Source organism: Arachis hypogaea, chromosome 12 (genome assembly GCF_003086295.3).
Source record: "Arachis hypogaea cultivar Tifrunner chromosome 12, arahy.Tifrunner.gnm2.J5K5, whole genome shotgun sequence".
Lineage (NCBI taxonomy): Eukaryota > Viridiplantae > Streptophyta > Magnoliopsida > Fabales > Fabaceae > Arachis > Arachis hypogaea.
In genome coordinates, this window is record NC_092047.1 from 117,391,480 (window position 1) to 117,415,717 (window position 24,238).

Below are 24,238 nucleotides of genomic sequence, written 5' to 3' on the forward strand. Positions count from 1 at the left end.
AACCTAAGAGTTTGTGTACATATATCACCTAATATTAGAAGTTATTATACTTATTTATTATTATTAACATGAACTTTAAAATAAATAGAAAAGATGCCAATGAGTTAATGGCATAATCTCTCCATATTGTGGGTTCGACTCTCTCTATCTTTAGTAAAAAAAAAACTTTAATAAAAAAAAAATAGTTAGGAAAGATTTATTGAGCTGACCAAAGGAAATAATGCCATATATTAGGTAAACTAAAATACCATAGTATCAATATAGACATGTTGGTTGACTCAATAACAAGATAGTAGTAAAATCTAAAGAAGAAACAATAATACATGCATATTCTCTTAATAAGACCATCTCTCGAGCTAATTTTAAGTTTAATCTTATTTTGGATTTCATAAAATAACACTTAGGACTATATATCATATATAATTATTTGAAACTAAAAATGAGATTTATATTTAGTTTTACTTCATTTAGAATTTTATATTATTTAATAGTTATATAAATTGTAAAAATTTTATTGGTTTTTCATCAAGGTAATATCATCTCTTTAAGATGAGATCGATTTTATTCACCTATTAATTTCAATGTAAATTTTAATTCTAAATCAGTTAATTTCTTAAATGTATCGAAAATAATACTCAAAAAGTACTGTATTAAAATAGTTTTAAGATATTAATATTTTTTTATTTAAATAATAAAAAAAAATATTTCTTTTCTAAATTTTGTGATATTAGCAAAAATTGGCAAACAGGCATATAGTATGATATTTGGGATTTTTTTATTTAAATTATTTAAATATAATATTTATCAAAATATATAATCTGAAGAGTATTAACTATTTATGCATTAAATTCTACTAGATAAAAAATGAAAATGGTAAACAATGTGAATAATGAATTATATTTTCGGCCCACAAAAGCAAAAGGTAACTTTTATATCTCCCTCTCCCTTGCCCTCGTGCCCTTATGCTTTGTTCGATTTTAAATTTTTTTTTTTTGGTTTTGACTACTTAAGCTTATGCACTCATTTCTACACATGGGTCATGTATGTTATAATATGCATAGTGTTTTGGTGATTCTTTGGATTTAGGGCAACTTAATTATATGGTTACATAAATGTGTAGCATGCCTGTTATTATTATATAGATTACTTTCTTTACAAGTTTGGTCTGAATAATACCAATTTTACAAGTTCTCAAAACCACTCCAATTGTATGACAACAACATTGCTATTTTCTAATTCATTATGAGTTTTATCTAATCTGCAATACTAGCATGGTGTTAACGAATGTTCTACTTACAATTAGTTGACCCTGGTTGACTCTTGATATGTATATATGGATTTTTCAGAAGCTCAACACACATTCAATGCCAAAGAGAGTGACTGGGGCTTCAATTCATTTTTACATTTAGCTGACTTTTATAATCTTAGAAAGGGGTTTATTGTGAATGACACTTGTATAATTGAAGCTAAGATTTCCGTCAGCACCCTAGAGCTTGAGAAAATGTTGATCAACCTGCTCCACCAGTTCCTGTTGAAGTGCCTGCTAAAGCCTATTGAACATGTTGATCATCCTTCATCTATGGACATGTGTGCAATCTCAATTGACGAGCTTGTTGATTCCAGGAGTTTAGGAAAAATAGAAAAAGCGTTGGTTTCGCTTCTTGACGAAGTATGTGCAAAGCATCCCTCAGTTATTTAATGCTAGAAGAAGAGAAGTCGAAGGTTTAGCGAATGGGCATTCACGGATTTGGGAAGAGTTCTGCATTTTCTCAGGACTAAAAAGGTGAGAGATATGGATGAAGAGGCTTGTAGCAATCTTCAAATCTTATGGGGAGAACTTGAGACGTTTAGATTTGATTTAACTTGGCTGGAGCCACATGTTCAATCCGCCTTAAGTATGAAAAATTACACGGAGAGATCCGCTAAAGTGCAAAGTGTGAAGGAGAATGTGGCTGCTCTGGAGATGGAAATGAAGAAGCTGGAGGCAATGGTTGCTTCTGTTGAAGTTGATCTTGAAATGGCAAGAAGTGAATTGGTGAAAGTTGAAGAAGGCTTTGAAGAGAGAGATTTGGATGGTAAACTAGGATATGGACCCTAGATTCATATTGTTGAAATTCACTTAATCTATGCAGATATTTTAAGGAACCAATGAACCTATGTGTATGTATGACTAACTCGTGTAATAGCATTATAATTTCTTGCACTTAGTTGAGTTGCACAAAGAAAGAAGATTACAAATTGACTTATTTACCAACGAAATTTCTGTAAAATGTGACACTTATAATATTGACTCTTCTTTCTCTTATATTATTAGAGTTAAGTATGATTTTGGTTCCAACCTAGAGGCCGAAAATCAATTTCGTTTCCGATCTTTTTTTTTTTTTTTCGCTACAAAATGGTCCTCAAAATTTCAGTTTGTTTTAAAATCGTCCTTCGAATGAAAATACCCTTTCCCTTTACCCCAAAATCAACCAAACTCAACAGAAGTAGAACAGAAATCTACACCAAACCAGAATCCACCACCACCACCAGTATCATCATGGTCATCATCATCATCATCAGAACTTCTCCCAAAATCAACTAGAAACCCAAGCTGAACAAGAACCCACCACCACCACCATTATCATCATGGTCGTCGTCATCATCATCATCATCATCAAAAGAACAACAAAACTCAAAACATAACCCACCACCACCCCACCATCATCATCAACACAAGAACCCACCACCACCCCCACCTCAGAAAATCAGAACTCAGAACTCAGAAAATTAAAACTCAGAAAATCAGAACTCAAAAAACCAGAACAATCAAAACTCAGAACCATCAACAAAATTCAAAACTAAAAATTCAGAAATTACACAAAAAATCCAGTTTACAGAAGAAGAAGAAGAAGCGGCAGGCGGTGAACGTCGTGGAGCAGCGGCAAGGTCGCGGGTAGCAGTGCGAGCGGCGAGGACTGAACGACGAGGAGCAGGAGCGGTAGCGGCGACGGCGAGGAGCAACGGCGGTGGCCCTTAGCTTTCTCCCTTCCGATCTCTCTCTTCTCCCTTAGCTTTCTCCTCTCTTGCTCTTTATTTCCCCTTCAAGCGGCGGTGCGGCGCTACAGCGGTGCGACGGTGCGGCCTCCCCTTCCCTCTTCTTCCCTCCCCTTCCCCCCGATTCTCCCTCCCCCAAACCCCCGATTTTCTTTCTCCGTCCCGTGGCTCTTTTTTTTTTAATTTTTAATGAAGAGTAATTTGGTAATAAAAAATAAAAAAATTGATAAAAATATTGATTTTAAAATAAACTAAAATTTTGGAGACCATTTTGTAGCGAAAAAAAAGTTGAAAACGAAATCGATTTTCAGGCTCTACGTTAGGACCAAAATCATAATTAACCCATATTATTATTATTATTATTAACATGAACTTTAAAATAGTTAAGAAAGATTTAGTGAGCACACCAAGGGGAATAATGCCATGTACTAGGTAAACTAAAATACGATAGCATCAATATAGACATATTAGTGTCACCGTATATGTAGGATATTAAATGCATATCTATATCCATATGAAGAAGCATCTTGTTTGTCTCTATAAAACACCCAAAAACATATTATATTACCTATGGTACATGACACTAATATGTTGAAAAGTGAAAATATAACACAATATCTCATACTAAGAAGGATATTATCTGTGATCAATGACAAAAATCTTCAAAAACTAAATAAGAAATAAACTTCTAAGAAGCGCCTGTAGCTCAGTGGATAGAGCGTCTGTTTCCTAAGCAGAAAGTCGTAGGTTCGACCCCTACCTGGCGCGATCCACTGTTTTTTCCTCAAAGATATTGAACTGTGCACTCATCACATTAGCGCATAGACACAGGCTTTCTTTATCAAATTAACAAATGAAAAACATGTTCTTGTTGCTCTTTCTAGCATGAATTTTTTACAGGAAAGTCTGTATATGGAACATAATATACTATACCGCTGTATTAAGAGACTAGTTCATAATCTGATACTACATCTTTATGTACAAAAACTAAAACAACTTAATGCATATTAAATTAACTAGTTTCTTCATTTGTCTTTTCACTCAACACAAAGCAGTGAAAGCACACACTTGATGAATATCCAGAATACAAGAAGAATGATACAACACTTTCCAAATTTGAAGTTGCCTTCTTACAGTTTTCTTTGGTCACGTGTACTGCCTTTCTTACATTCATGCTTTTCGAAAAAATGCTTCCAAAAGAAGAGCTTTCTACTTAGATTTCCTTCTTTCAAATACATAGTAAGCCTCATTTTTTCTTCTTTAATGCACCATACTTGACCTACTTTTGTATCTTTTCCTTTAGCGTCATTTTCCTATCACATTTAGAATGAAAACATCGACATTATAATGTTTGTTCCAATTTACAAATTTACACTACAAATAGTGAGTAAAGAAAAACTGCATACTCAACAAACTAAGCAAACAGAAATTATCTTGTTTCTTAGGAATCTTAATGCCCTCTATTGACACTAGGCATGATGAAGGTGCTGCAACATAAAATGTGTAGAAAGAAAAAGCTTCAGGACTATGTGAGATAAATGATATGAAACCGAATAACCTCATTCATTGATTATACATAAGATACAAAAGGCAATCTTATATATGCGAGGAAACTAGCCAATAGAATAAGAGATTCGAAACAGATTCAAACCGAAAGAGCAAAGCAGAAATTAACACCCTAACTAAAATATACAGAATGGTGTTACAACCAACACTTATTCTAAGTTCCCAACTCAAACTCAGGGTATTCCTTGGTAAAACTGAGTTTGGACTTAATGAACTAGTAATGGTTGACCATGAAACTTGAATGAATGGCAGTCCCAGTCGTATTGTATTTCAGCATTCCAGCAAAGAAATCCATATTGTATTTCAGGGTCTGGATCATGAGAAACCTGCATAGAACAAAAATTGACCAGTTTTATTATAATAAGCATAATGAGATAGTACCGCAAAATGCTGATTGGTTAGAAAGTAGAAGAACATTTGTTTTATGAAAGATGAAAACATAAACCAACCAATGGAGCTAGAATTACGTTTAGATACAAATATGTAATCAATTTAATTTTTTCATTACGGCATGGGAACTGAGGTTCTGCAGGTTATGACTTCTAAACTAAAGATGAGAAATTTTCTATTGCAATTACCCATCTAAAAGGATGAAGTGTGTGCTGTGCCAAGCACTCACAAGACGCTTGAAACCACAACATCCTTGGACTGGTTTTCATAGAATGCTTGCATTATCATATCTATGAATTTCTTGGAACATTCAACTCTGCATTTTGGACAGAGGAAAGTATAATTAGATGGAGACAAGGAAAAAGTGGGAGGCATCGTAGAAAATTTCAAATAATAAATAACATCAAAGCTTGAACATATGCCAAAACTTACTTTAGCGCACCCCCATTCTCACCTTCCCACATCCATGAATTGAAATTCCTGCCTCCACCTTACCAATTATAAATGGAAACCAACATACAACACATTAGTATATCAAATATTGTAGATATTGAAGCATAGTGGGATACTAAAAAAAAACTACAAAAATGTTGGGCAGATCAATTTTGATTGAAGATGATGAAAGTGAGATTAGCAACACATCATAGAATTCGATGAAGTCAAATGAGGAAGACCCAACGCAAGAGTATGCGGGAAAAAAGAAAACTTGTCAAACTGAAATAAAAATTAGAGCACCTTCAAAATCTATTACTTGTCTCGGAAGTACCCAAAATGGCACAAATGTAAAAACAGAGAAATGAAATCTGATGACAAGCCGTTTGCTTCCTAATTACATTTGTCATGACTTTCGGATTTAATTTGTGGGTCTTTCTCTCTTCAAGAACCTTGGTTTAATCATTATGGATTAAAGATGAAAATTTCAGATAGGCATCACATAAGAGATTTCTATGAGATAAACAGAGTCCAAAAATTTAAAAATATAAAGCAAAATTGTATGAACTAAAATCTGACAGAAATAGAAAACTGAAATTAAATGGCATAACTAAAGTATGTTCTGTTTTCGTAATTCGAGAAATCGGTATGACTTTGCAAATCAAACGAATAATATATTTCATAAAGTACGAACGCACCTCCTCCTTAACATATTAATAGACAGAATCCTTGCATGTTGCGGAAATCAACGAAACTCATCCTCCTAGTCTGCAATCAAGGGGAAAAATTGGTTCGGCATATTAACAAGGCAAAGAGAATGTTTGGTGGGAACAATTAGCATTGTAATTGGAGAGTGTGCAGTGAGTCTAGGGAAGATGAGAGCAAAAACAATTACCCTTTTCTGAATTGAATCCGTGGGTCGTTCATCTCTTCCAGCTTACTCCACAATGGACATTCTCCCCTGATGAGGAGTTTTGATATGGAGGCAGGCAGGTTTTGTTGTGTGATATTCTCCAGCTTTGGACACTTATCAATTGTTAATTGTTGGAGGGAGGTGAGATGGTGAAGGCCCTTGCAGTCTAGCATCTCCAGATTTAAAAAGTTCGACAATTGTAGAGACTTGAGGGAAGCAGGAAGGCAACCCTCTCTGGGGAACCACTTAACTTCCTTCCATTGTCCAAGGATAAGATGGGTAAGGCCTTCACTCTGCAAACCCTTTGATGTTATCCACCTCTCTAGTTTCTCGCAGCCAACGATCTCAAGAGTTGTCAAGCTCGGCGGGAGGCACTCCTCTCCAAGACAATCCATTTCTGGGCAAGCTTCTATTTCAAGTTCCTCTAGGTGTGGCGCAGCAAAGCCTAGCCACGGCACTGATACTAAACGGCGGCATTTTGAGATTGAGAGTTTCTTGAGATTTGGAAGGGCCCCCAATGGCAACAACGTCAGCGAATCACATTCTTCGACAACTAACTCCGTTAGGGACTTGGGTTGCAGTGGCTCTGAGAATGTTAATTTTGAACACCCAGTGATTTGCAGATATGGTAATGAATTGGGCAAATAATCTCCCGAAACTGATATTGCTGACGTATAATACTCGATTATCAAACGTTGGACACACCGCCATTGGATGTGGGGCAGCCACTCCAATACGGACTTGGCCAGCTCAGTGTCTGAAATTATTACCGCATGCGGTTCTGCATGATGATGTAAATAAGAATCCGTTACAAGTAACTGGTGAAGCTTGGGAGCTCTCGGCAGTGAACATGCAAGCTCTTTGCAATAAGTGCATGTTTGGGCGCCATTATTTTGTTAAAAAAAGATCTTTTTTCAACGAAAAAAGATCTTTTTTTATTTTTTAACGTGTTTGGCAAATTTCTAGTAGTAAAAGTAAAAGCACTAGTAAAATCAAAAAAAGATCTTTTTTGAGAAGCTGTAATTTACATCTTTTTTAAAAGATCTTTTTTCCTTAAAAAAAAGATGTTTTTCGTGTAATAAATGAACAAAAAAGTACTTTTATATTGTTATACCCAAACATAATTGATAGATAAAAAGACCTTTTTACATGAGATATCCAAACATAAAATTACTTTTACTTCTCTATAAGATCTTTTAAAAAAAGATAACTCGAAAAAAGATCTTTTCTCAAAAGCTCACCCAAACAAGCCCTAAATAATGGTAAGTTCCTCCAGAGCCGGAAGGTGAGCAGGTAGATCTCCGCTTAACACCGGACAGTCTTCTATTGAAAGGCTTTTAAGTTTCAGAAATCCATCAAACCCATCAGGAATATGCCACTCCCGCCAGCAAGGCATATCACGAAATACCAGAGTTTGAAGAGATCTGAAGGGTGTCCCCTGATGAGATGATTCAGCGTTGTTGTAAAACTCACCACCAATTCTCTCCAACCCATCAACTCCCCATATCAACAGATGCTGCAGAGACGGTAACTGTCCCAGTGAAGGAACCTGACGGCAATTCTTACAAAAATAAAAACTCAATTTAGTCATATTGGAGTAGCAAGGAAGGCCTAACCAATCGGGGAATGTTTCACCCCTGTAACTAAAAATTGATAACTCCTTCAATTTTCGGTGAGGTTCTAACTTCTCAAGTATCTCTCTCTCTTTTTCAACATCAACAATATCACCACCACCACCACCACCACAATCATCATCATCACCATCATCCTCCCCATCGTCATCCATGTCGTAATCGTCATCGTCATCGTCATTATTGGGAAGCCATTTCAAGTCTAAAATGATGATGTGCTTCTTGTTACCCATCTTTGCCTCCAAAGCTTCACCGCTGTCTTTCACATTCTGTAATTTGGAAATGCAAAGTGAGCCATGAAGATTGTCAAGTGTTCCCAATCCTCTAATCCCATTATCCACATGCTTCCCCACAATGTAATTACTTAAGTAGTTCAGATGCTTTAACTCACTCATGCCTTTTGGCATCTCTTTTAACTGAAAATCATCTTCTATATCAAGATGGCGCAGGTTCACAAGATCTTGCATCCGGCTAGGAAGCATCTCCAGCTTCTGACAACACCTCAACTTCAACGTTTGGAGATTGTATAATTTACACAATGACTCAGGCAATGTCAAGATAGGTGTGTGAGAGAGATCCAAATAATGCAAATGGATCAGTTTATCTATTGAAACAGGCAATGACTCAATAGGAAAACATTTAAATGACAGAACTCTTAAACACCTCGTTTGTAATTGTAAGAGCCAAAAATCACTTTCTAACTTAATTAATCCATCTGGCTGATGAGGAAAACGTACATCCAAAAAGGTTCTCATATGTATTGCTCCCTTACAGGCCTCTCCAAGTCTTAAAATTGGATCACGAGGATTTACCATATATGACAAATGACGAGTTTTGCTGCAAATCTTTTGTGGATCTCCTAATTCACTGACTCTGAAATAGAATTTTTCAGCAAAAAATGTTGCTAAATCATGCATAAGATCATGCATTACAAATAAGCTAGCATTTTCACTAGAAGGCTGAAAAAATGACCTTGCAACTAATTCATCAAAATATGCACGACCAATATTTTCCAATGTGTAACTTTCTATTGTTTGTACGAAGTCCTCAGCCATCCACAACCAGATTAATTCCTCTTTGTCAAATTGATAATCCTCAGGATATAATGAGCAATAAACAAAACACCGCTTTAAATGCGAAGGAAGATAGTGATAACTAACTCTTAATGCAGGAACAATCTTACTCTCATCTTCAGAAAGCTCCCAAATTTTACTTTCCCGTATATTCTCCCAGTCTTCTACATTATCCTTATTGCGCAGTAAACCCCCGAGTGTCTTCACAGCCAAAGGTAATCCCTTACATTTTTCAACAATTTTTTTACCAATTTGTTCTAAGATTACATATTCTCTAGAACTAGTAGAAATAGATGAATGTTTCAAAAACAAAGACCAGCAATCCTCGTCGGACAATATATCTAACTTGTAATGCCTATTTGTAGTTGACATTACAGAATCAACATTTCTAGTACGAGTAGTTAAAAGAATTTTACTTCCTTTATTCCCACTCAAAAAAGGTTTTAGAAAATTGTCCCACAAGTTTTGCTGATTATCCCAAACATCATCTAAAACTACCAAAAATGTCTTTTCAGTTAACTTTTCCTTCAATTCTGTTTGAATTGAATTCAAGTTAACCATGTTACAAGGAGAAGAAGCTATGTCTTCCATTATAGCCTTGGTAACATTAACCGGGTCAAATTTTGTTGCAACACACACCCATGCTTTAATGGCAAACTTTTTCTTCACTCTGGCATCGTTGTAAACCAATTGAGCCAAAGTAGTCTTTCCGATTCCACCAATACCTTCTATAGAGATCACAGACAAATTATCATCACAAGTGTCGTCTAACAAAAATTTTATGATGGTCTCTTTGTCATCGTTCCTGCCATATATATCAGAACTTTCAATCAGGGATGATTGAATTCTCCATGACATGTCCTCCAGATCTTTGGCAACCCCTTGTTTCAGATCAAGATCATCTTTCTCTTCAACAATAGACTCTAGTTTGTCAACTATGTCTTGCATGCTAGTCACTACCCCCATCTCATCGTCATCACTATCTTCCAAAATTGAATCAACATAGTGAGACCAGGAAGAAGAGTTACCTGGATCCCTCTGAGTGGGAGTGGGAGTGGCAGTGGCAGCTTTAGTGGAGAGTTCATCGAGCAAGTCATCAGCCATATAAAGAGCATCTTGGAGATCAACAAGCCACTTGTTGACTTCTTGATCTCGGATCTGCTTCTGCTCAGCATCATCAAGCACAGGTCGAGTGGCACGAAGACTCGCTCTCAGCCTTCGAAACAACTTCTGGTCAGCTAACCTCTTTGCTTCTGGGGTTGAGTTGACATCGAGGGAAGACAGCTTGTTCAAAACAGCATCAACAAAGGAAGAGAGATAAGCTCTACCCTGAAGTTTTGCAGCCATGATTGAGGCTCAAGTTCAGGGGATGATGAGATCACAACAAAAGAGAAGAAAGAAAGAAAGAAAGAAAGAAAGGTGACTCGGGAAGTGGTTGTAGGTAGATAGCAATGCACTCAAATATCTGGGTTTTCTCAAGCACAGTTAAGTGTTCGCAGTGTCCTTACATGTTTAATTATTTGTTGTGTTTTGTGTGGTGGTGATGATATCGTTACAGTAAAAACTAAAAAAGTGAAAGATATTTTTCAAAGTGCACTCAAATAATAGAGAAATTGACTTGATGAGTTTATGGTCTTGGAGACAAATTCACATGGCTTATCAATGTGGACATGACATGCCACCTTTTGATGTATACGGCAACCAATCACTGAAAGTTTTGATGGTGAGCATGGCCCTTTCACATGGAGAGGTCGTGTGATAAGAGAATATTGATTTGTAATTGTTGGACCAAAAATACAAAACATAACAAGACTTATAAAGCAGGCTTATAGTGGGGATATTTTTGCTTTATTTCCAGCATGAATTTGTTCACACTCCTTTTCTATTTTTTGTTTTGTAAAACTTCTTTTTAGATTAACTAATGGCTTTAGGATTAATATAATATATAATTTAGTAAATGAAATAAAATATTGATTAAAAGGAGCCTTAGGTCATGTTTACATAAAACTTGAGGGGGAAAAACTTGTCACTATCATAATTAAATTCCAGCAATCAGTTTTTTTATTATTATTATTACAAGTGCACCAGCCATGGTATGATCTCAACAACAACAGCAAAGTGAATGGATTTTCAGAGAAAGGTAAGAGAACAATGGTTGCCGGGTAGAGTGAACTTGATAGAGTGGTTTTCTTAATCAAGTGTACAACCAAGGTGTCAGGCAAGTCTCTGAGGTAACTTAAAATAATTTAAATTTCAAAGTAGTAACTCATGATTTTTGTAAATTCTTGTTTGAATGATGAAACAAATTATTAAAATAGCAATATTTTCTTTCTTTTTTTTTCAAAAGGAACATTTCCCTAGACACCTTAAGTAATAAAATAATGTAAGGTTCATAGATGGTTTCACGCCATAATTTGTTGGCAAAAAGACAAAGGCAATTGTCAATTGACTCGGGGTCTCAGTGGTAACATTAAAAAAATTTAGTGGAGTGTCTTGCTGGCTCTTAATTATAACACTATACTTCTAATTTTTAATTGTTATTGTTAATTGTTATTTTGGAAGGTGCAATGTAATTGCTTAAAACCTTTAATCATGTCCTAGCAATCTTTTGAAAGATGCAATGTGAAAGCAAGGCGTGGAAAATTCCAACTAACTTTTGAAGGATCAATGGAAAATTGTAGTCTCTGTAGAAATTGTGTTAAAGCAAAAATAATCATGATTCATGAGCTGTTTATGTTTCATATTCATAATAAAATAGGAAAATTTTCACATATACCATTTACTTTATTGGTATAGCGCTATAGCAGGTACGATAAGGTATTCGGTCAGGATTTTGTCTTCACGTGTAATTTGTAATTTTGAAAACATCCTTATAATTTTGGAAAGTTTTCACATGTACCAAACCACTTTATTGAAAATCTGCTATTCCATTATTTATAGGCGTTCAGATCTATATTAAAATATTGTAATGGACATGATTGATTGCCAGAAATCTGCAATATACTCCATAAAAAGAGAGTGCAAGGAAAACCTTCAACCTGTGATACCCTTATCCAAAAGCACCATGTTGTCAATTACCCTTGTGTTTTCCTAAACGCATCAAGCCATAGTGGGAAGTCGGTTGCCTAATTGCCTGGGGAGCCGATTGTAAAATATTGGGTTAAGAATTTTTTTTTTTAATGGTTTGATGGACCTTGGATATGGAAACAAAATACCGTGTAGATTATTGTAATTTGTAACAGTGATTGGTGTATTGCAATAAAATATTAATATTTTTGTTAGACTTATTTTAAATATTCAAATTTTAGTCTAACTTAATATAAAAACAACAAGTGTGTTTTGGTGACAATTTAAAAACAACAATTTATATTAGGTCAATTAATTCAATATATATAATTTTGTAAATTTTATATAATAAATTCATAAAATCTTATTTTTAAAGATTATATTTAATAATTATATAATATTTATATAAAAAATATTTTAAAATAAAAATAACATTATATATTATAAAAATATCAATTACAATATAAAAATATAATATTTTTTATTAATTTTACTTTAAAATGAGTATTTTATTTATAAATTATGTCTTTATGCATGCCAAGTTAAGTCTACACTAAGCATGACTCAAAGTCTCAAATCCAATTTAAAAAAGTATATTGGACAATAAATTTATAAATAAATAATTATATAAACATTTAAAATATCAAAGTATTTGTACAAGAAATAATAAATATAAACACAAAAAAAAATTAATCTCGAGTCTCAACTAAAATATTGGACTAATATTTTTATTATTTAAGCTTTTAAGTTATTAATTTATATTATTTTTATTATCACTACTCATAAATAGATAAAAATTATTATACTAATCCGTCATTATAGTACATTAACAAAAAATTTCATAAGTAGACACTACATACTAACACACACTTACATATTAACATATAATTAAACTAATATTACTAACTACTAAAAACTTTTTAAACTTTTGGGAGTCTATTGGCCACCATAGGTCCCCGATTTCCGGGTTTTTTAGTACTAAAGCCTATTAAAATGAGTGTGCAACTGTGCATTACTTTTTATCTTGTCATATCTAAATTGAAATATTTTTCTTTATTTTATTAGAGGTTGAATAAAAGATGAACTAAAATGTAATAAATTTAATTAATGTTTTGATATAAAATTTTATAGTCATCGATCTTTTCATGTATAATTTAAAATAAGAAATAAATTATAATTGATAGATAAATAATATATATAAGTTATAATTTATTTATATATAAAATTATTGATTATATTTATATTATTATTTAATCAATTCGTGAGTTTAAGTTCGGATAGTGAATTTTTGATGACCTGAACTTGAATTTTGAGGTTAGTTTGGTTTAACTTACTCTCATCTCTAATCTTAAATAAAATATGTAAAGATTTTATAAATAATTATAAGTGATTGATTCGATAAGAATTATTGTATATATTTATTTTTTTACATAAATATACTAAATAATGAGAATCTATTACTATAGTTTAGTGATTATGTCATTTTTTACTAAATCTTGGTGATTGGTTGGATCTTAAAATTTCTATTTTCTTACTAAATGGTGATAATTGGTTTAGTGTAATTTGTGTTATTAAATTTTGGTACTATTATGAATCTTTATGATAAACTTAATATCCAGCCACTTATCACAATTTATCTATAAAAAAAGTTTTGGACAGGATGGATCTTAAATTTTAGTAGAAAAGAGATTGAAAATTAAAATTTTTTACAATTAATTATAATATTATATATTTAATAATATATAATAATTAGTATTTTTTAATTAAAAGATATTAATAAATTTTTGTCAAATAAAGAAGTTATCTTTATTCTTATAAGATATAAAAATATTTATTTTTTATTTTTTGTTAATTAATTTATTTTATTAAGTATTGAATAGAGTATGTAAAATATACTCGTTTAATAATATCTAATAAATAATCATTTTAATATCATAAAAAAATTTAAAGTAAAAAAATAAAATTATCTTTAGATCAAATAAATTCGATCAATTATAATATTTATATATTAAAAACATAAAAAATAAAAATTATATAAATAAAAATGTATGTTCACAACAGAATATAAATAGAAATTAAAGAAATTTATGGCTGTGGATAAAAAAATAGTTATGATACTATAATTTACGTTTTATTAAATTAATTATTTTTTTTAGTTTTTACATTTATTCTGTAGAAGCAATTACATTTGTTTAATATTATATTTCGAAAAAGAATATTGGCTCTAAAACAACTGAAAATGTCTCAAAAATTAGACATACACTTTACAAAAACTTTATGCCCCTCTTTATCTCTAAAATTAGGATGTCCTAATCAACTAACGGTTATTGCATCTCCATTATTCAATAGATGTGAATGAATCGAATTACTTATCTCTTGATCTATTAGTGAATTATCTCTCTAGCAATTATGAAAGATGTTCCACTAGAAATATTTTTGTTATTGCTTCGACTCATATTCCTTAAAAAGTGAATCCCACTCTAATAGCTCCGAATAAATTAAATACATGCATTAAGATACGAAGGCTTCTTATTCTACAACAACAAAAGTACTTTTTCACTCTTTCATATACTAGGAGATTTCACTTGGAAAGGAGAATGTTCCCTACTAATGGACTCGGATACATAACCATAACTATGGATTCTAATGTACGAGATCTTGTAGCAATTATCAACGAGGTCCTATCGATTAGTATTATAAAAAAAATCATTATAGACACTAATATAATTAGATCTGCTTTTCATATATAAACTTGGGATTTGCAATCCCAGGTAAGATCAGTTCAAGATCATGGGATCGTTTAGGGAGGGTTATTTCAAAAAATGTACTTCTAAGTAATTGCTCCAACTAAAAAGACGAAATAATTTTTCATCATCTCTATTGAAGTAATAAGCCCCAATATTGATATATTAAGAGCTCATTACTTCAACTAGTCTCTGTGTTCTTCGAATGAATCTTTTAGTTGTTGGAAGGTTGTCCAAAAACAATATATAAAGTATACCCAATAAAACTTATAAATAAATCAGATATAAAAAATTATTCTTTTTTATTTTAGGACATTGATATAATATTAAAGTGCATTTAAATTGTTTATGTAAATCACCTTAAATATATAAATTTTACTATTTTATTTGTGTAGTATTATTTTAAGAATTTTGCTAACTCGTCCCTTAAGAACATAAATTAAGCATACCATAAAAATTAAAAAATATATATTTTATAAAAATTATTACAAAAATGATTTATTTTTATATTTTTAATGCATTAAATACATCAAAAATATTAAAAAAATTCTATTGTTATTTTTTTAAAATGTGTCCTTATTTTTTTAGAACACAAGTTAATTAAATTTTATTTTAATTGTTTCAGATGATAAAAGTAATGTATTAATAAATGTGTATTGAATTTTGAAAATTGTTAGACTGTTAGAGGGTAATTAAGAAAGTCTAAGAGCCTAGTATTTTTATTAAAATTTAGTCCGTACTTAATTAATAAAAGAAAAGTGAGTAATCTTAAATTATTAGATGTAATTTTACACCATTAAAAATATTAATAATGATTAATTAATGACTACAAATCACAAAACCTACTAAGTACTAACTCCCTAGCGATATTAAAATTTATTGTTTTTTGTCATTATTTTTAGCCATCAATTCAGTTATTTTAGTTTGAGTAAAGTATCATTTTTGTCCCCAACGTTTGGGGTAAGTCCTATTTGTGTCCCTAACGTTTAAATCGTCCTATTTGTATCCTTAACGTTTATAAAAGTGATTCAATGTTATCCTACTATCAATTATACTAACAAATTAGATTATATTTTTCAATTATTCTCACTTGAATGTATTCATTCTCAATTAGGTCTCACTTGGATGTGTTCGATTTTAATATTATACCCACTATTTGTGTTTAGATTCAATTATGTCCCTAAAAAAGTGAATTGTGTAAATATTGTAGGAATTAGTTTCAACATTTGATGAGCTATTTTTCGAAATAGATCATCGATCCTATCCCAGACATTTGTATTCTAATTTCAAGAAAAGATTTTTAAAACTCAAACTAAAGCGCTCATGATGTGTAATTGACGCCAGGATAACATTGAATTACTTTTACAAATGTTAGGGATACAAATAGGACGATTTAAACGTTAGGGACACAAATAGGATTTAGCCCAAACGTTGAGGACAAAAACGATATTTTACTCTTTTAGTTTAATAATCCAACAACATATTTTATTCTACTAATTAATAATAAAAAATAATAAATTTTAATAATTTTTTAGTTTTTTTTTTTAATTTTATTTGGAGGATAACTGTATTGTAGAAAAATTATGATTGGGCACAAGTGAGAAAAAATGGTAAAATTATGGCCAAATAATTTGCAATAAATTTTTCAGGATTTGCCCAGCTCTACAAGTCCGAAATGCTATCCAATAACTTCAAGCCATTGGAACAATAGTTTGGCTCAATTCGCCTCAGACTCAATTCAAGGTATCATGAAAGCCGCTTATTAGATTAGTCTTTTTTGTCATTTTAGGTATCATTTTAGGGATTCTTTAGTAATTTCCGTATACAGTAAAAAACAAATGATTAACTTGAAAACGGACCGTACATGGAATAGCAGATTTCCACTAAAGTAGTGTGGTATATGTGAAAGCTTTCCTATAATTTTAATAGAATGATGCAAGGGGCAGCGAAGGAGCAGTGACCAACTGACCATGTGACTAAATGATGAAGAGAGAATGAGAGATGATGGGCTATGTTGAAGTTGTCTTTGAAGGATCAATGGAAAATTGTAGTCTCTGTAGAAATTGTGTTAAAGCAAAAATCATCATGATTCATGAGCTGTTTATGTTTCATATTCAATTATTCATAATAAAATAAGGGATAAGTATGATTTTGATCCCCAACGTAGGGGTTGAAAATTTATTTCGTCCCTCGCCTTTTTTTCGCTCCAAAATGGTCCATAAAGTTTCAGTTTGTTTTAAAATCGTCCTTTTTACCAATTATATTTTTTTTACTACCAAATTACCCTTTATTAAAAAAATTATAAAATAAAATAAATATAAAATAAATAAAAAAAAGAAAAAAAAGAAAGAAGGGGATACAGAAGCGGGGTGGGAGAGGGGGGGAGAAAGAAAGAAAGAAAAGGGGGGGAGGGGGGCCGAGAAAGGTGTGGGGGAGGGACGCCATGCGGCCGCACCGCCGCCCGCCGACCCTTCTTCTTCTTCCCGCCGCCCGCCGACCCCACCGCCACTTTTTCTTCTTCTTCTTCTTCTCCACCGCCGCACCGCCGCCTGCTGTCCGCCGACCCTTCTTCTTCTTCTTCTTCTTCTTCTTCCCGCCGACACCACCGCCGAGCTGTTGTCCGCCGCCCGCCACTTCTTCTTCTTCTTCTTGCTGATTCTGGATTCTTGATGATGATGATAATTTTCTGATTCTGAGTATTATTGTTGTTTAATTTTTCTAAATTTTCTGAATTTTGGATTTTGATGAGGAGGACGATGATGATGTTGATTTTCTGATGTTTTGGTTTTTCTGATTTTCTGATGTTGATTTTTCTGATTTTTCTAATGTTTTGGTGTGATGGATGCTGGTGATGGAGTGGCGGTGGATGGTGGGTGGTGGTGGTGGTAGTGGTTGTTCTGATACTGAGTTCTGGTGGCGGTGGCGGTGGCGGCGGTAGCGGTGGTGGTGGTGGTGGTGGTGGGGAAGGGAGAATTTTGGGGAAGAAGGGATAGGGTCATTTTGGTCCGAAGGACGGTTTTAAAACAAACTGAAACTTTGGGACTATTTTGGAGCAAAAAAAAGGCGAGGGACGAAAAAAATTTTCAGCCCCTTCGTTAGGGACCAAAATTATACTTATCCCATAAAATAATGACCAGCGTGAGACGAGACGTTTAATTTTTTTTATATGAAAAAAACATTCGTACAGAAATTATTTTTAATATGGAAATGGAGATGGTGTTTTGGTTGAATATTGATATTTGAAGTGTATTACAGTATTATGGAACTCATTCAACACGCCCCCACGTGTTGTACCACGCCCCCACGTGTTGCACAATACGCTGCCACGTGTCCAACACGCCCCCCACGTGTTGGCCAGGATGCTGCCACGTGTCCACCACGCCCCCCACGTGTTGACTTTTTACCTACAAAATCCACCCATCTGTAATTACACCAAATAATCTCATTTTTCAAAAAAACACCAATATTTTTTCCATATAAAAAAAAAACAGCCTCGTATTTTTGTTAAAATAAAATTATTTGATGTAGTTATATGTGGGTAGATTTTGTAGGTAGAAAGTTAATAGGTAAAGTACGTATTGGATACGTGTCAACATTCTGTCCAACATGTTGGACACATTTTCGGTACATCTATAATAATAATGTAATACACTTTAAATATTAATATTTAACAAAAACATCATCTTCATCTCTATATTAAAAATAATTTCTGAACCGTGTAATACGCAAATTGATAAATTAATGATATTATATAATATATTTTATTAAAATAAATACCAACTAATATTAAATTTTATTTTTATTTAAAATATTTTGTAATGCAACATTTTTTATATTAAAATTGTATAAAGTTACATCTTTATTTGTTATTTGTTATTTTTGATTTGTTTTAATTGACGAATTTGTCTTCTTATATAGTATTTGTCCTCTTAATTGTTGTTGGAGTTGTTTCTTTTTTCGTCCTATTATGTATTCTTGTGGAGATATTTTTTTGTAAATTGTTGACTTGCATATATTTTTTATTGTCTTTTTTGTTTCATATATATATATATATATATATATATAAAATATAATATTCTACTATTATATATATTTCTTGTATATTATTATATTTTTATTGTTGTGTTTTTTAAAATTTGTGGTCCTTTCCTCTATGATAATAAAATATATGTGAGCTTAGATGTGGGTAGATAGACTAGATTCAACTATGTCTATTTGTAAATTTCTATTGATACAATATTGCTTTGAGTGATTGGGAAATGAACCCTAACTCCTTGTAGGGTCAGAAAGCCATGTGAAATCAATAATATTATGCACCCCCATCACACTCCAGATTCAGGCAACCCAATATTTTTTCTTAGAAAAATGATTTATTATTTAAGTTGTGAATTATTGGAAGAAGAATGCCATCGATCGCATCATTTGGACGAACAACTGTTTTATATTACTGTTTAATTTGTCCTATTTATATATTCTACTGTTCATATCCTATTCTAACACTATGTCCCGGTCCTAAATAAACCAAAAGGTTCAATCTAAATATTGGCCTTCGCTACCCACTGACTTCCGTAGAAGAGGTCGGGTTCAACACAGACTCCTTCCCAAAGAAGTCGGACTCGATAGATAGCTGACAGATAACACTTATTCAAATAAGTAACTGCTCCTAAAATCTCTCAAGTCTCAACCCACTTCCAAGAGGCATAACCCAATAGCTCTAAGATAAAAAGAACGGTTATCCACCTTTAGAAGTGGAACTACTCTAACGGTGGTTATTAGATCACCACTATAAATACACTGACACCCCAATTGCCTTCTTACAGTTTTCTTTGGTCAAGTGTACTGCTTTTCTTACATTCATGCTTTTCGAAGAAATACTTCCAAAAGAATAGCTTTCTACTTGGCTTTCCTTCTTTCAAATACATAGTAAGCCTCATTTTTTCTTCTTTAATGCACCATACTTGACCTACTTTTGTATCTTTTCCTTTCGCGTCATTTTCCTATCACATTTAGAATGAAAACATCGGCATTATAATGTTTGTTCCAATTTACAAATTTACACTACAAATAGTGAGTAAAGAAAAACTGCATACTCAACAAACTCAGCAAACAGAAATTATCATGTTTCTTAGGAATCTTAATGCCCTCTATTGACACTAGGCATTGATGAAGGTGCTGCAATATAAAATGTGTAGAAAGAAAAAGCTTCAGGACTTTGTGAGATAAATGATATGAGACTGAATAACCTCATTCATTGATTATACATAAGATACAAAAGGCAATCTTATATATGTGAGGAAACTATCCAATAGAATAAGAGATTCAAAACAGATTCAAACAGAAAGAGCAAAGCAGAAATTAACACCCTAACTAAAATATACAGAATGGGTCCTAACTTCCCAACTCAAACTCAGGGTATTCCTTGGTAAAACTGAGTTTGGACTTAATGAACTAGTAATGGTTGACCATGAAACTTGAACGAATGGCAGTCCCAGTCGTATTGTATTTCAGCATTCCAGCAAAGAAATCCATATTGTATTTCAGGGTCTGGATCATGAGAAACCTGCATAGAACAAAAATTGACCAGTTTTATTATAATAAGCATAATGAGATAGTACCGCACAATGCTGATTGGTTAGAAAGTAGAAGAACATTTGTTTTATGAAAGATGAAAACATAAACCAACCAATGGAGCTAGAATTACGTTTAGATACAAATATGTAATCAATTTAATTTTTTCATTACGGCATGGGAACTGAGGTTCTGCAGGTTATGACTTCTAAACTAAAGATGAGAAATTTTCTATTGCAATTACCCATCTAAAAAGGATGAAGAGTGTGCTGTGCCAAGAACTCACAAGACGCTTGAAACCACAACATCCTTGGACTGGTTTTCATAGAATGCTTGCATTATCATATCTATGAATTTCTTGGAACATTCAACTCTGCATTTTGGACAAAGAAAAGTATAATTAGATGGAGACAAGGAAAAAGTAGGAGGCATTGTAGAAAACTTCAAATAATAAATAACATCAAAGCTTGAACATATGCCAAAACTTACTTTAGTTCACCCCCATTCTCACCTTACCACATCCATGAATTGAAACTCCTGCTTCCACCTTACCAATTATAAATGGAAACCAACATAGAACACATTAGTATGAGATAAACAGAGTCCAAAAATTAAAAAATAAAAAGCAAAATTGTATGAACTAAAATCTGACAGAAATAGAAAACTGAAATTAAATGGCATAACTAAAGTATGTTCTGTTTCGTAATTCGAGAATTGGTATGACTTTGCAAATCAAACGGAATAATGTATTTCATAAAGTACGAACGCACCTCCTCCTTAACATATTAAATTATTAATAGACAGAATCCTTGCATGTTGCAGAAATCAACGAAACTAGTCCTCCTAGTCTGCAATCAAGGGGAAAAGATATATTTAAAATTAAGGGGAAAAATTGGTTTGGCATATTAACAAGGGAAAGAGAATGTTTGGTGGCAACAATTTAGCATTATAATTGGAGAGCGTGCAGTGAGTTTAGGGAAGATGAGAGCAAAAACAATTACCTGTGTCGAATTGAATTCGTGGGTCGTTCATCTCTTCCAGCTTACTCCTCAATGGACATATACTGTTGATGATGAATTTTGATAAGGAGGCAGGCAGGTTTTGTTGTGTGATATTCTCCAGCTTTCCACAGTATTGAATTGTTAATTTTTGGAGGGAGGTGAGTTGGTGAAGGCCCTTGCAGTCTAGCGTCTCCAGATTTGAAAAGTACGACAAAGATAGATACTCGAGGGAAGCAGGAAGGCAACCCTCTCTCGGGAACGACTTAACTTCATCCCAGTCTTCAAGGAAAAGACGGGTAAGGCCTTCACTCTGCAAACCCCTCCAAGTTATCCACCTCTCTAGTTTTTGGCATCTTCTGATCCGAAGGGTTGTCAAGCTCGGCGGGAGGCACTCCTCTCCAAAACAATCCATTTCTGGGCAATCTATGATATAGAGTGTCTTCAGATTTGGAAGGGCCCCCAATGGCAACAACGTCAGTGAATCACATTCTTGGACAAGTATCTCCGTTAGGGACTTGGAATGCAGTGGCCCTGAGAATGTTAAGTTTGAACACCCAGTGATTTGCAGATATTGTAATGAATCGGGCAAATAATCTCCTGAAAATGATAGTGCTGGCCAAAGATTCTCGATTGTCAAACGTTGGACACACGAACATTGGATGTGGGGCAGGCACTCCAATACGGACTTGGTAAGCAAAGTTTCTAAAATTATGAAACGTAACTAGAATTAACTAGAAAGGAGAATAAACCAGAATTAATAGCAAGAGTTCATAATGGCTCCTTAATGTAACAGTAGCCAACCATATAAGAAGAATTCAATAAAAATAATAAAAGTCTTCAAGCAGTAGACATAGCACAAGCCTTCAAGTCTTCTTCCAAGGGAATAAACCTAACAATGATAAGAGATTTAGTGACTAGAGAGGGAGCAGAGGGAAGAGAAGAATATTCAGATAGAAAAGGAATTACCACTCATTGCCTACAGCACATAGTCCTTGAGTTGAGTATTTGTTTGCCTTTGCCTCAAACTTTTGCGTATTTGATCTGTTGCCATCTGTCCCTCAACTCTAACTAACTCTGCATTTGGCTTTCTTTGTGGTTGAATTACCCCTTTTGTCCTTACTTCATTTTCTTTACTCATTACAATACTCTCCTCTTTAAAGACAACCTTGTCCTCAAGGTTGAAGTGAGGAAAAGACTTCATGAACTCTTTAGCATCTTCCCATGTAGCAAGTTCTTGAGGAGTGCCTTCCCATTGCACCAACAGCTGGAGTACCTCACTACCGCCTTGCATAATCACCCTTTTGGCTAAGATCACTTGTGGCATTATTATTGGACCTTGTTCACTAGTTGTCAATGGCAGTGGAATATATTGTTGAGTATCATTCCCACGAAACTTCTTTAATAAAGAAATGTGAAATACTGGATGTATTTTAGCACCTTCTGGCAATTGCAGCTTGTATGCAACAGGGCTGAGTTTGGTAAGAATTTTAAAGGGGCCAAAGAATCTCATCCCTAATTTATGATTCTTTCGTAACGCAACCGATTGTTGACGATATGGCTGTAATTTAACCAGCACCATGTCCCCTTCTTGTAACTCCCAATGTCGTCTTTTTTCATCAGCATGATCTTTCATAAATTGTTGAGCCTTGGAAATGTTAACTTTGAGCCTCTCAAGAAGCTGGTCCCGTTCTTGCAACATAGTTTGTAAGTGAGGTGCATCATTGGAATTCTTGTGGTATCGCATGAGTCTCGGGGGATCCTTGCCAAATAATGCCTTATAAGGAGTCATCTTGATACTGCTGTGGAATGAAGTGTTATACCAATATTGAGCCCATGGGAGAAGTTTCAGCCAACCTTTTGGATTCTCATAGCAGAAGCAGCGTAAGTACATCTCTAAAGTCTTGTTAAGAACTTCACTTTGGCCATCGGTTTGGGGATGGTATGAAGAACTCATTGTGAGTGTAGTGCCTTGCAGCTTGAACAACTGCTGCCAAAAATGACTAATAAAGACCTTGTCCCGATCTGAAACTATGGACTTGGGAAATCCATATAACTTTGCGACATTACTAATGAAGGCTTCAGCAACTGTAACACTATTGAAATCTGATCGGAGGGGAATAAAGTGGGCAAACTTAGAGAGCCTATCAATTACCACCATAATGACAGTATAAGATTGAACGGGAGGTAGTGCTGTGATAAAATCCATACATATATCTTCCCATAATTGTGAAGGAATCGGAAGCGGTTGCAGGAGGCCCGAGGGAAGCTGATTTTCAGTCTTTGCCTTTTGGCATACCACACAATTAAGGACAAATTCTTTGATTTGACGTTGCATCTTGGGCCAGTAAAATTGAGCACATATTCTCTCAATTGTTCGTGCTATTCCTGAGTGGCCCCCTACCCTGCTGGTATGAAACTCAGTCATGACATCTTGTAGCAGTTGAGATTTTTCTGGAATAACTATGCGTTCCTTCCACATCAAAACTCCATTTCTGAGTGAGTAATTTGGATATTCCATCTGGTTGGGATCCATGCATGCTTGTGTAATTTGGTTAAGCTCAGCATCATCACTTACAGCATGTTGTAGTTGTTGTAACCATGTTACTTGTGGCTCAGACCATGCAGCAAAGAGGCTTCTAGACAAGGCATCAGCTGGTATGTTCTCTTTTCCCGGCTTATATTGTATCTCAAAGTCATAACCAAGGAATTTATGTAACCATTGCTGTTGTTCCGGTGTGTGTAAAGATTGCTCCAAGAGCGACTTTAAGCTTTTCTGATCAGTTTTTATAATGAATTTTCGTCCCAATAAGTAATGCCT

The 24,238-nt window shown here is 33.6% G+C and overlaps 1 protein-coding gene and 1 non-coding gene across 2 annotated transcripts; one reads left to right on the plus strand and one right to left on the minus strand.

Moving 5' to 3' along the window:
* Positions 1-3,731: 3,731 nt before the first annotated feature.
* On the plus strand, positions 3,732-3,804 carry TRNAR-CCU (transfer RNA arginine (anticodon CCU)). Its single transcript has one exon. It is a non-coding gene; the product is annotated as a tRNA-Arg (tRNA).
* Positions 3,805-4,580: 776 nt separating this feature from the next.
* LOC112728681 (putative disease resistance RPP13-like protein 1) lies at positions 4,581-10,696 on the minus strand. The gene is made up of 6 exons (XM_025778920.3): positions 7,597-10,696; positions 6,320-7,210; positions 6,123-6,192; positions 5,425-5,482; positions 5,181-5,308; positions 4,581-4,928 (listed from the first exon to the last, which is right to left on the minus strand). The coding sequence occupies exons 1-3, from the start codon at positions 10,386-10,388 to the stop codon at positions 6,180-6,182; spliced, it is 3,696 nt and encodes a 1,231-aa protein (XP_025634705.2). The 5' UTR covers positions 10,389-10,696; the 3' UTR covers positions 4,581-4,928; positions 5,181-5,308; positions 5,425-5,482; positions 6,123-6,179.
* Positions 10,697-24,238: the final 13,542 nt, after the last annotated feature.